This window comes from Zootermopsis nevadensis, unplaced genomic scaffold, assembly GCF_977971745.1.
Source record: "Zootermopsis nevadensis isolate Lab colony 2312 unplaced genomic scaffold, Znev_1.0 Znev_ptg000008l, whole genome shotgun sequence".
NCBI lineage: Eukaryota > Metazoa > Arthropoda > Insecta > Blattodea > Termopsidae > Zootermopsis > Zootermopsis nevadensis.
The window spans coordinates 15,715,875-15,730,114 of NW_028259140.1; the positions used below are offsets into that span (position 1 = coordinate 15,715,875).

Sequence of the window (14,240 nt, forward strand, 5' to 3'; positions counted from 1 at the left end):
TTCGTTTTCACTATTGTGAAACATGTTTGTTAAAATGTTGGTTCCAGGGGAACAGTGGTCATCGGAGTGTGACCAAAGGTATGAAAACAGCTGATAGCTACTGGTGTCCTGCGCGTGATGGTGCAACTGGTGTAGCAGCTCCAGGTACAGTGTCCCCATCTGCTGGTCGCTGTAAGAACAGGGAACAGACACCAGTCCCACCGAAAAGTAGGGAAGCAGGAACATTTTGTCGTACCACAGAACCATGGCTGCATAGCCAACAGATGGAGAAATCTGCAGAATGTGTGGCAGTCTACCTCAGATTATTGCTGCTAATGCTCAGGACACTGAAGAGGGCTCTAGTTACATCAAAATTCAGGCTGAGACAGATTTTAAAGCATTTAAAAACTGCGTAATGTGTACTGAATTTGAGAATTGGTTCCGTTAAGAAATTCTTGCGATGTGAATAGTTTGCCGGGTGTCAAAATATTAAAATCATGTGGTTTTTGTGACAACATAATCTGGGTCTTGGTTGCTTATTTGAGAACCACATCAGCGAAATAGGGCTTCAGAAATATTTAAGTAATTCAGTTTTTCTGGAGAGTGCAGTGATGCAATTTTCATGTAGGTTCAGTATCTTATGAGAATGGTGTACAAATAGCAACAAACGTTTTTATTAGGAAACTTCTTTTTACATATATATAAGAAAGTTATGTAGTAAAAAATATAAAAAGGAACTAGGATCTATCCAGGTTTAAGGCTTTATATTTAACAGTTTTTAAAATATTTTATACAGTGTTACATTTATGTTAGAATTAAGTGCAGTATAACTGTTAAGGTGAATGTTCAGGCCTTCGAATTTTTTTGTTATGCAGTCGAGCAAAATATATTGAACTCTTTTGTGCCGCTTTCCTTTCAGACGCTTGATATGGAAATATAGAAGAATCGAAACATATGCATTGCATTAACAGACTACAAGCCACTTCCTGGTTTTTTGTGTATGGCATTTACAGAAACATTGTAATGCAGTACAGTAAACTTTAAAAATGATATCATGGAATGACAAAATGATGAAGGAAAGAAAAAGAAGAAATAAAGGAAGTGGTGAAGTCTTGCTGTAGTTAAAAAAAGCTCGGACATTGTATTCCGTACAGGAGTACACAAAATATCCTCGTGTGTTCTTTTCAGCCTACATTTAGAACGAAGTATTAAATCCCAATTGTTCGATAGTTCTCACTTAGGCCACCAGATTGCAATATCTCAGTGTCTGCATAATGACTTTCCTCGCTTGTCATTTCATCATCACCACCCGTAGGATATTCAAAATACGTTTCTTACGTTGTGTAGAATGGCACAACTGCCACATCAATTTTCATCCAGATACATCCAGTGCTTCTTGAGTTGAATTGATTGGACTTACGGACAGATATAACCAACTGATAATGCGTTCTGGCTATCCACTCTGTGCAAAGAATGCGTAATAAACAAACACTGGTAAATAAGTGTTGTGTGGGACTGCATAACATAAGTTATTTGAAGACACTTGACATTCACTCTGCATAATTCAACAAAACATTTCTACACAAAATGTGCCCAAAGACGGCTGTCTTCTTGGTTGTTGCACTGTGTAGTCTGGTAGAAGGTAATCGGTGTTTCAGAGGTCCCTGCCTTCCTCCATCAAGGCAATCGCCTTGATGATGGAGGCGGCAAACACACCCGAAATGTCGATAAACTTCTACAGGGCTATACAGTGCAACGACCAAGAAGACGGCCATCTTCAGAATCACTGCCGTGAAAACCTCAAATCTTAGCAAGTTGTGCCTAAATGCCTAAAAGTAAAAATATATATAGAAAGTAAAACTCATGATAAAAAAGGAAAAGGTTGAGAGTAATTACACATACAACAAGTAAGGAGATCAGATTCATTCACATCAAGGAACAAACATATTTTATTACATGCTCAGACTACAAGTACAAAATGCGAAAGATGGAACCATTATGAACAATTATCATGCCTTCCATACAGGGTCACTTTAAGGCAGTGGTGAGGCTATGGAAAAACAGTATCTTGGGGTCCACTGTCCCATTTCTTCAAAATAGGAGGGATTCACAGCAAATTTACTCTACTGAGAGATTTAAAAATCTTAATGTAAAAACTGTCTTGGTTTTCACAAAATGTATTTATGTTAACGAAAACTGAATGGCTAGGAAAGGATAAAAGGATAATCTAAAAATTTTATACATTCAAGCTAAAGTGTGAAATGCCAAGTTACAAAACGCATAAAGAAACATAACAGGCTTCTCATTCTATTCGGTCTGTAGTTCAAAAGTTGGTTTGGGATTCTATTAGAGTCAATTCTTTCAGTGTGATCTTTCCAATTGGCACGATAATTCTGAATAAATTTAGAGACTGGTTTGACTTTCAATTTAGTCTTTCTTAATTTCTTTTGTGGTCCAAAAGTGTAAATCCAGCAGTTTTCCTCATAAATTTCATCTCAGCTGCTTGCAATCTTTTCTCATCCGCTTTTCTAAGTGTTCAGACTTCACTTCCATACAATAGTACCAGTCTTGCTAGAGACCTGTAAATGTTTAATCTTGTATGTTATTGTACTAAGGAGGGTTTTAAGACTTGGTTTCTGAATCTGGTTGTTTGTTTAAATTTTAATATTTTTGAGGTCATATCTTTCTCACCTTCATAAGATTGGCTGCAGCCTAAATAATTAAATGTGTTGACTTGTTCTTGAGTTTTATTGTTTATACAGATTTTGCTACTGACAGGGTTTTAGCCTGAAATTGCAATAATTTTAGTTTTTTCAGTAGATATTGACATATCAAAATCTGAGGCATTCTTTTGCAGGTTATATATTGCACGCTGTAGTTCATCTTCTGATTTGGCAATAAGTACTTGGTCATCTGTGAATAGTAGTGTATCTAAGATCACGTTTCTGTTTATTGGTATTCCTCCAGAGTTCCCCCTCTCTAGCATTTGATAATTGCATCCATATAGATTATAAATAAAAGAGGGGAGAGGCAACAGCCTTGTCTTACTCCTTTGTTAATTTATTTCCATTCAGATGGAATAGAGTCTGTTTTTACTGAAATTTTGTCGTTATTATATATGTTGCGTATAGCATGAATTATTCGATCAGGTATGTTAGCAGTGGCTGGAATGTCTGGAAGAATGTTCCTATTAACATTCTCAAGCTTTTAAAAATCAATAAAAGCTAAATGGGTTTCAATATTAAATTCCATGATTTTTCCTATTAATATTTTTAAAGGGAAATAGCTATCACAACATGAGCGTCCTCTTCGAAATCCGTTCTGTTCTTCTCCCAACTTTTCTTTGTAGTATTTGTAAAGTTTGTTCTTTATGATGTTGGAATATATCTTATAACCTGAGTTTAGTAAACTGATTATACACATTTATGGGTTACACCATTACAAAGGGAAACTATCAAAAAAAATTGTGAGTATATAACTTTCTCAGTAAATTTCAATGTGGGCTCCCCTGGTGGCACGGAAAATATCCAGACAATAGTCGACCTCGTTCCACGTTGCTTTAAGCATGTTTGGTGTTACCGTAGCCACAGTGTCCCTTATGCGGGCTTTCAGGTGTTGAAGGTCGTTGATCTTAACCTGGTAGACAATGTTCTTCACATAACCCCACAAGAAAAAATCCAATGGGGTTAAATCTGGCGACCTAGGAGGCCAAGCGGTTGGTCCACCTCTGCCGATCCATCTCTCTGTCCAGGTGATTCCTAACATGGTGGCAGAAAAGTGGCAGCGCCCCATCTTGTTGGAGGATAGTTTGAGGTAGTAATTGGGGCAGCGCATACAGCTCCAGCATGTCCCAAGTATGAACGTCCGGTCAGTCTTTTCCGAAAAGAAAAACGGTCCAATCAACTTGTGCATTACTTAAGAATGAGGGCAGCTTTGGCATTTATTTACATCAATATTATTTTGTGGAGCCACAGCTGTGAATTTGGGGACTGTTAGGATTTAAAGTGGTTCTTTCTTCTTCTCAGTCTTGTATCATTTCCTAGAAAATCTGTTTATTCTTTGTCTTTCTTTAAAAGTTGACGTTATTTACACTTCAGAAGAAGCATAGCATTGTTTATCTTCTCATCAAGTTGAATTCCTGTTAACTCCTTTTTTCCACAGTCTGAATGGTTCTGATTTTAGCAGAATTTATTTTGTCAATTCTTTCCCCGTCCCATAAATTGCATTCCCTTTAACCATCAAGGGATTGTTGTCCTTTAATTCACTGTTTCCGTCTTGCTAGCTTAATGATGTATCTTTTCTTTTACTATTTATCCTGCTGTTACATTTTCTCTCTCTTCTGCCTCAAATTATGTCACCTTAACAAAGAGTTCACCCTTGTCTTTCTTATGTGTTTCTTGTGAATGGTGTCCAATTACCTGTTCTTATTCCCATGTCCCATTGAATTTATTTTCTTTTTCCAAGTAACTTGGCAACTAAAACAACTTGAGACACACTTTGTCCCTTAAGCGTTGTTCATTGTGATAACAATATGAAAATTAATCTGAATTTTTTTGTGGTAAATAACAATCATGTTGGATTTTTTTTTTACATTCTTCTTGTAAGAAAACAGAATCCTGTGTCTGTCTATTTACATACTGGAATGTTGCTGGAAGTACTTTCCATTGCATGTGGGTTTCCTTAATTCCAAGTCAGAACCAACTCAGAAAAGTTTTCTGATGTCACTATAGTCCCGCTCATGTGTTCATCTCTGGCAGTTGAAGGGTCCAGTGAAAAAATGTGATGGCTCCAGGTTTGACTGAAATTGTTTCTTCATGCATAAAAAGATCACTCATGTATGGGTGGAAGAATACCATGACTTTAACCATTAGTTTTCATTAATATGTGAAAATAAATGCCATATTGAGGTTTAAGTACGAGTTTGAATTTTTAAACATGTTTTTGTAGCATTTGAAAAATATGTTAAAAAGAAATCACATTCTTGTACTGGATTCTTAAAGTATGAAATGTGACTGTTTGTGGTGCACATGTTTTTAGTCCAACAAAACCTTTTCTTAATATTTAAGTGTATCACCACATGCCACCTTACCACCATCATGTCTTAGTAATGCTGGCAGAAATTTATTCTTGGTATCGCATGTTGAGACAAAATTATTTTAATATTAACATTGCTTACTACCTTACATGTTTCGGCCTTTATGGGCAGTAAGCTGTATCCACGCTTAATAAAGATACAGTCTGATTCACTTTAAGGTGCAACAGTAAGAGCCATAAAATCTGTTTAAAAGAAATTTCAGTGTTCTACACAAAGGACATTTAAAGCCACTACATTTTCATTTAGTGGTCTCATGTTGTTGCACTGTGAAATATTATGCCACTTATGCTCTTTCAGAACAGCATGCTGCCTCCATCTTAAGGGTTGGAGTAGGATTTTGGTAGGCTGTATAAAGGTGTTACTAATTTATTTCAGACATTGAAAATTTCAAGTTCTTTATTTTTGTTGTAGTGATTATAAGCAGTCACAGTTCACACTTTTTATGCATGCCATGCAAATCTGGCAAGGATTTAAAACCTGGCAACTTCATGCCGAAGCTTCGGGATCTAATTTCTGTCACTGTTCCCAGTAAAATGTCATATGAACATGGTCTCATTCAGAAAGGTTATGTAGCTATGGATATTTGAAACTCAGAAGCGAGAACGCGATTTAAACCAACAACAGAACCCGCATGTTACGACGGTCGCACTGACCCGCCTTCCGCCGCTACCAACCCCGCTTGCAGAACGAACGTGTCAGTTAAAATTGCTCACTACTTCGCGGGATACAACCAAAATCGGTAGTGTGTAGCCTTGCGTAATTTATCTTGAGTTCAACTACGACAATGGAAGACGTTTTGTTCAGCGCAGTACAGACAACTCTCCGTTTATGAACGAGTTCCAAGATGTTTGTTATGTATATCTTGCATCAGGTGTCGAGGCAGAAGCCATTGTATAAAGTGTTGAAACGTATTAACGTGCGTGAAGGGTATGCAATACGTTTTATTATAATGTATGTGTTATGGTTTATTGTAGACTTTACGTAACGTAAAATAAAATAATAAAAGAATAATAAATCATGATATTGTACTTGTTAATTTTAATTAGAAACTTAAAGAGTTACAAAATAGAAATAAAGAAAATTTCTAGGTTAGTTTTATTAACCAAGAGCAGTTCAGTGTAATTATCATATTATAATTATTGTAATAAGTAAGTTTTTTAAAAAAATATTTAAATCTTACAATTATGTTCATTTCGTTTTATAAGGATCTATTGGCGACAGAAATTTTGAATGAATTGTGACGTTCATTATAGCGAATGTTCGTAAACCGAGAGTTGCCTGTAATGGACACGTTTAAATCATCTATTCTTTTGACCACTGACATTACTTCTTTCAAGTGATGGCAGTTTTGACATTTTCATTTTTCAGAGTTTATATACACTTTTCTTCTGGATTACCTTGCGTCAGTTTATGCAAGAACGCTTTGAGAGACGTAACACATCTGCATTGGAAGACGTGGCTGCACCTTTACAACCAGAGGTAAAATGTAACATGTTGTTTCATGATGTACAGAATGTGGACATGAGGACCACTGCATGAACTTGTGGCTGTATTGTAATTACATTTGTGATTTTCATTGTGGAGGTAATGAACTCCATGGTGCTCAGTCAGTCTTGAAAAGTTGATAGTTGCCAAGAAATGCCTTTATTTGATATTAATGTGTTCACAAAAGCCCACCACTAGATACTATCCTGAACCAGCTCACACCCTCAAGACATTATTTCTTTAAGCTGTATCTTAGTACAGTAGGGCCCCGCTTTTCGGCGATCCGCTAATACGGCGCTCAACAGCTGAGTCAGAGAAGTGCGTCCGGCACCATTTTCTCGTCGCTGATTCAGTCTGTTTACAGCTTTTGTGCGCTACGCGTCTCTCCGTATTTCTGGCAATTTTCCAGTTATTACAAACTGTATATTTATATAATATTTTTGTGTTACTACAGTGTAATTACAATGGCGTCTAAGGGTAGTAGCGATAAAAAGAGGAGTCGTAAGCCTCTTACTTTAAATGCCAAGTTAGAGATGATTAAACTTCGTGAACAAGGCATGTCTATGGCTTCCGAACCATCACCAAAACGAATAGGATTCGTTGAAGAGTCACATGATGAAGATGTGCCATCTCCTTCATCCTTCCTACTATAAGCATATCAGTTTTCAAATTTATATTCACCAATCACTATAAGCTGAGGACAATGTGTGTATTACTGACATTCATTTAACTTTCATATCGTTTTCTTAGGCCTAGCGCTATTGTGCACTTACTATATGATAGTGTAACATCTTATTAGGCTTTGATATGCATTTGCAAGTGAAATAAGGCAAAGATCCGCTTTTTGGCGATTTTCGCTTTACGGCGGGGGTCTGGTCCCTAACCCGCCGTATAAGCGGTGCCCAACTGTAGTATCATACCATGTATGCCTTTGTCTTCCAAGTGTTTTCTTAGTTTGAGGTTTTCTATCAAACTTCTGTATGCATTTCTTATCTTTCCTATGAATGTTGTAATAGTACAGATATTGATGCTCCTAATTATGTAATTTTCTTCATTGTCCACTTGATTCTATTCTGTTTGTTCCATATATTTTCTTCAGCACTTCATTCGCGAACACTTTCATTGTGTGTTCTTCCCTTGGAATGAGACAGATAATGCAGAGGAAGATAAAGCATTCTGAACTGAACAGAAAGACATTGAGATTTGAGATTCTAACAGTAGTGTGAAGATGTTCGTGTTGGTCTTCTGGGTATGACAGCAAGTGGAGTTTTAGGCATAATAACCAGTGTTTCACAGAAAGACTGCCTCCAGAATTGAAGATGGTGGTATTATGTTCCTCTGAAATGTTGGTTTCTACCTACAAGTAAACACTATTATTAGCCAGAAGTCCAACATAACAGCAAAAACAGTTTGCATCTGTTAAGTATGTGGTTAGAAATATTGTTTGTTGGATGTTTGAATTATAATATTTAGAACTGAAAATTGTAATAGCAGAGGGTTCTAGCATAAACCTCAGAACCTGGGTAAATTGTTGTTACAGGTTTTTCAGATACACAGGAAGCCAAGCAGTCAGGTCAGGCCATGAACTGGTTGCGTGACCTTTTAAGATTGTGCTGGCAAAATTATGGATTTGGGTGGAAGCGATAATGCTGTTTGTGATAGGTCTCAGTGGATTTAAAATGACTGTATATCGCATTATCTATATGGCACTCTTCCTTATCTTTAAAAATAATTTTCTTTCCTTAAGTATTATTAACAAAGAATGTGTGATGGAGAAGTCATGTCCATCTGTCAAACCACAACTCTCCTTCTTGAAAACTAGTAATTAAATTTTGATGAAACTTGGTTTTAAAATTTAAAGCAGAAGTTGGCTGGTGAATTAAATTCTTGTCTGTGTCTGTTCAGTGTAATTGCTACTTTACGTGAAATTCAGTTTTCTTCTCATATTTACAAGTTTTTTAATTGCCCATCATGTAAATATTTGTCCATAACATACAAGTATAGCTCTGTTAACATATTCAACATTTATTTGAACAATTGTATGATGTATTTAATGGAATATATAAATAAGTAATTTTGGATCCTGTGCAGTGGCATATCTGTACTTTGATTTAACTTTACAGTGGGAAATATGTACTTCATATAAATTAATATCAAAGCCAGTGTTATATGCAAGTGTCAGAGTGCTCCTTGCATAACAGTTAAATGGTTACTAATATACTTTTGTGCTATATTATCCAATTTGCTGACAGCATCATTAAATAAACCATAAATAAAAAATTGAATAAATAAATGCACAATTAAAGTAAATAACAACAAATAATAAATAAATATACAGGTACTGCTGTAATGGCAAATTGCTGTGAGATTTTTTCTTTGGTTTAGCTCTCTTATGAAGCATGGCGCAAGTTTATGTATGGGTTCTGGCAGACTGATAATCTACTCCATGTCCTTAGTGCTACTGATCGACTCATATCAGTTCGATGATTTTCCCTCCTACTGGACAGACTATCTTAGAATTCCTCAAGAACTGTAAGTCACATTTTTAATTTGAATTGAATTTACATTCTTTTACCCCACTTCCTGTATTTTGCATGATCTTGCCACCACTTTCAATTTCCCTGTTTCATTTAACTGTGGTAATGCCAGCATGGCAGTCATAGAAACATCCTGAGTTGGAAGCAGCGCCTAACACCACGTAATGCAGGATCTTGTAATTTTATGCGGTAATTGATCTTTGACAAATATAACATGTTGTCAGGCAAAATTTATCTTTGCATTTGTTTGTGTATGAAGATAAATCATAAACATAACTAAACATGTTGTGTGAAATATTTTTCATGTGTTGAAAGCCACATATTCTTGATGATGAAATAGGTAGTTTGCTGGCCTAACTTTATGACCACAAGAAGAATAAAAAGGAGAAAACTACAAGTATGTTAACTATGTGAAATGTTGAGGCTGTATCTGAATGAGAAATGTAACATGGTTAGAGTCTGTTATTGTAAATTATGCAAAAGTGATTCATTGAATTTTATAATTGTTAATTTATGGTTCCACGCAACCTTACAAGATGGTTAGAAACATTTGATGGGCAATATGCATCAAGGCTTTTCCAGAACTTTTTGTTATGAACCAAGATTATTCTGTTAGTAAAGAGACAGTATATGGGCTGGATAAATAGGGTTTCATTTTTAGCAGGAGCACTGATCTTCATCCCTCCACAATCCATATTTATTTGGAGTGCACCAGCTTTCTATGTATTGGAATGAAGGGACTCTTAACCTGGAAGAAAACATCTCCATACACAGCCATAATATTAGAATGCAGAGGATCTTACCATCATACCCTCTGTACACTTTCCAAGACATCGTTCTTATTAATGGGTAACATATCTTAACTTTATTTTGTTAATACTTACATTTTTATATCAAGCTGTTTTGTATTTTATAAGTCCCAATCTTAACTTAATTTTCATGATTTGCTAGTTTTAAACCTCAATTTCTCATGTGTTCTCTCCCAGGCAAAATGATATTGGCATGGAAATATTCCAGACCGGTGAACTGTTCATTAAACTGCTCATTCCTACTTTTTTCCTGATCACGGTGATACGGATGCACTACTTTGACAGTGACTTCCTCACGCTCAAATGCAGGTAAGCTGCCTATCTTTGAAACTCCTCAGACTACTGAATCTGATGAGCATATGGTGGTAATGAATCATACATAATATTTTAAGGGACACTGCAGACTTCACATGATTAACACAGTTTCGAAGTAAAGTAACAAACTACCTAGACATTATCCAGCATCATCTCCTTTCCCAGTTTACATGGTCATGAAAATGTCTTTCATCGTCTTTTCTCCTTACCATGTGGCTTTAAAAAATTCTTTTTCATGACCTGTTTTCCTTAACAACGTATTTGTTACCATGTGGATAGCAGCCACTCACTTGTTATGTCAATGAGGTCCTTCACATTCCACTCACCACTTACTGCCTGGTTCATATAAGACTACATGAAACTCCCAATACACATTCACCCTGAAGATGGTGACTGCACTGTTGACAAAATGTTGTAAAACCTACAGCATCCGATGTGGCTTACCCCCAGAGCCAAAGTTGTACATTACACAGATATACTGAAAATAGTTGTAGGACTAAAAGGCATCTGCAAATATAAACTAAAGAACGAAGTGATAGCTGATTGGACTGGGAAATGAAAAACTTCCTGAACACCTAAAGTACCTTGATTTTTAACAAATAATGAATACAGTTACAAATAGTTTATAACAAATCTATAAATCTAGGAAGAGCCAGAAGGCTACGAGACTACTGTTCATATAAAGTAATGTAATATGTATGGCAAAGTGTTACTTATGTGTCTGACGCAGGGGTTCCGAGTTGATTGAGCAGCTGCAGATGGAGCGGATAAAAGAACAAAAGGATCAGGAACACTGCGTTCTTAACAAGATCAGACTGGAGATGGATCAAATCAATGCAACCCAACAGAAGACTCAGGGACCCATGTTTAAGGAACCTGAGAGTCAACATGTTGTTGGTGAGTCCACTTGGATTAATATTTTATAGTATTACAGCAGTTATAATCATACACAGTAAGTTTTTATTGTAGAAATAAAGCCACTTGCTATTTTATAAATGTTGTTTGAAAAGAAAATAACAATTTTTAAATTGAAGGCAGTAAACGTATAAATTGAAGATTTCCAGCTCAGTCCTAAACTTATTAATATTTTTTCCCTTCAGGTCTCCTATTCAAATGTTCATGTGTTAAAAACAATTTATTCTGTGTGAGAGAAACTACTGCTGACAAGAAGTGCAAAACTATTTCAGAACCTAAAGTCCTTCTAAATAATATGTACTATTCTTTTCTATTAACGCTTTTAGTCAATTCAAAAACTGCTATCATCTCTTTTTCTATCCAAAACAGTGAAGATCAGGATATATGAACCAATAATTTTGCCGGTTGTCTTGGATGGTTGTGAAACATGGTCTCTTACCTTAAAGGAAGAACGTAGATTACAAGTGTTTGAAGGATATTTGGACCTGGGAGGGATGAAAAAAGTGGGGAATTTAGAATATTGCATGACCTGGAGCTGCGTGAATTTTATGGGTCACCCAACGTAGTGAGGATAGTGAAATCTAGGAGACTCCGATGGGCTGGACTGTAGCACGCATGGGGGGGCAATGGGTGCATATAGGATTATAGTAGGGAATCCTGGAAAATGACCATGTGGCAGATCAAGAAGGAGGTGGGAGACAACATCAAGATGGATCTTAGGGAGGTGGGCTGTGAGAATGACAAATGGATGGAGTTGGCTCAGGATCGTGGCCAATGGCAGGCTTTGTTGTTGTCAGTGTTGAACCTGCGGGTTCTGCCACCAGGGAGTTAGATTAGTTCTTTTCTATATAATAATGCTGTTGTATATGTATAGTATTATAATATTGGTATATCAAAATAATTGCTAGTTGCAGCATAAGAAATTTAATTAAGCCTTGTATGTGAATACTGTTTTGTAACTCGGACTTTCACCGATGCTATCCCCGTCTGATAATTGGGTTGTTTTTAAAGGAAACGGTGACACTTTGACACTGTCACCCCACAATCATTTGAAAATAAGCATCAGCTAAAGGCTGGGAGTGAGGCAAGTGTCAGACAGAGGACAGACTCACAAAAACTTTAAAACCTTATAGTACAATCCTATCGGTACAGAGTACAAAGTTCACATATTGTACCTGGGATACCCCCTTGCTGACCAATATATACACCAGCAAGAGCATTATCAAACGCTTTTTGATCTGTTACGAGTCAGTATTCACGACGGCACTTCAGTCAGAGTCGGCCACTGTGAGAGCCTTACACAGAAACCTAGTGTATTTATTACTATTTACTAGTAATAAAGCCTTGTACGAGTCAACTCTCAGCGGTACTTATTCAGTCGGCGACGAATAATCAACCAAAATCTGCTCGACCAACGTTATTCGAACCCACACTGTACTTACACGTTTTTCCCGTGTCTGGTACGAGATGCGATCAGAATGTTTCCAGACTGTGTCAATAGAGGGCGAACCGGATGTAGTATGAGCTTCTGCCGCTAAGGGGTTGGGTCTACATTCGTAGTGAATCAGTGTGCCAGCCGGCATCATCGAATTAGCATTTGTTTCTTAGTTACCGGCGTTTTGGTAGTGCATTACACCGACCCTCCTGCGATTTCGGAATGGCGTGTGCATCAAATTTTGCCAAAGACTCGCCAAAACAGCTACGGAAACCTATGAAATGCTAAAGCAAGCATTTGGGGAGACCGCATTGAGTTGTGCACAAACTTTTGTGTGGCATTCACGTTTTAAAAATGGCCGAACCTCTGTCGATGATGACGAGCGTTCTGGACGACCATCTTCGAGCACAACGCCCGAAAATGTTACGAAGATTCGGCAGGCCATTCACGAAGATCGACGTCGTACCATCAACAACTTGTGCGACATTGTTGGGATGGGCTATGGGACCTGTCAGCTGATTCTAAAGGAAGAACTCCACATGCGACACATCATGACAACGCTCCAGCGCACACCGCCCTCAAAGTTCGGCAGTTTTTAGCCTCAAACACCATGGCCGTCATCCCGCACCCTCCTTAGCTCCGTGTGACTTCTTCCTCTTCCCAAAGATGAAAATTCAGCTAAAGGGAAGGAGATTTGAGACGATAGAAGAGATTCAGGCAGAATCGCAGATGGTGCTTGACAGGCTGACAAAGAAAGATTTCCAGGGATGCTTCCAGGCTTGGCAGCGGCGCTGGGATCGTTGTGTTCACTCCCAGGGAAACTACTTCGAGGGTGATGGATGAATTTAATACCTGAGATACGTGTACGGGTTTTTATAGGCGCAGTCTGGAAACTTTCCGATCACACCTCGTACACAGTTGTGTCTTGAAGTCGTCGATCTCTGTACACTTGAACTTGACAGATGTTGTATTGATCGTATAACTTAATCAGGGTTAATCGTTGTTTAATGGCTTTCTGCATTCCATTGGTCTTCGTTGTTTTTTTATCTCCATTGAAAGAATTGTAGCTGTCAAGGTTTTATATGGGCTACAGCAAGTTCTGATGCTGCTGGCTTCAGACCGTGCCTCTTTCTTGACCTATCCAGATGATATTTGGTTCGGTCTGTTCCCTGCTGGGGGCGGTCAGGACGCGACTTATCGTGGAGTGATTAACGCCAACGTACAACCTATAAATTAGTTTTTACGTATCTAACGTAGAGATTGAGACAATTGTCACATCGTGGGATGAGTTTTTTTCCCGTCTCGTGCACCCATAAGTCAATATCTAGTTTTTTAAACTTAGCGCCGAAAACAGATGATTCACCTTTCAGATATAAAACTGATAATACACGAAAAAGTTAGCGAAGAGGATAGGAGAGGTCGTGGAAAAGGTGATCTTGAAACACGATAAATTGTTTTAAATGTTTTAAACGAGGAATGGATGGACAGGACACGGTGGCGACTAGAATAAGAGATATGGTCACAAAGGCTGTTAAACACTCGCTATAATAAAACGAGGTGTGTCTTACATTTGAGAAAATATGGATTATGAATTTTACTATTGCTAAATTTAAATTGACGTTTCTGCAGGAATGTTTCTCACTATGGTCGTACGTAACGGAAAACGAACA

At 37.4% G+C, this 14,240-nt stretch overlaps 1 protein-coding gene across 4 annotated transcripts in view; it reads left to right on the top strand.

Annotated features, from left to right (window-relative positions):
- The window catches only part of LOC147874529 (uncharacterized), an 85,426-nt gene that overhangs the window by 7,816 nt on the left and 63,370 nt on the right, over window positions 1–14,240 (top strand). For 3 of the 4 annotated variants that reach the window (XM_087344716.1, XM_087344715.1, XM_087344717.1), the window contains 5 exons: window positions 48–6,025; window positions 6,443–6,553; window positions 8,945–9,091; window positions 10,083–10,214; window positions 10,951–11,117. In XM_087344716.1, coding sequence (XP_087200842.1) covers window positions 5,919–6,025; window positions 6,443–6,553; window positions 8,945–9,091; window positions 10,083–10,214; window positions 10,951–11,117 — 664 coding nt within the window. In that variant the 5' untranslated portion in view covers window positions 48–5,918. The remainder of the gene's footprint in view (window positions 1–47; window positions 6,026–6,442; window positions 6,554–8,944; window positions 9,092–10,082; window positions 10,215–10,950; window positions 11,118–14,240) is intronic. The other variant, XM_087344718.1, reaches the window with a different exon arrangement.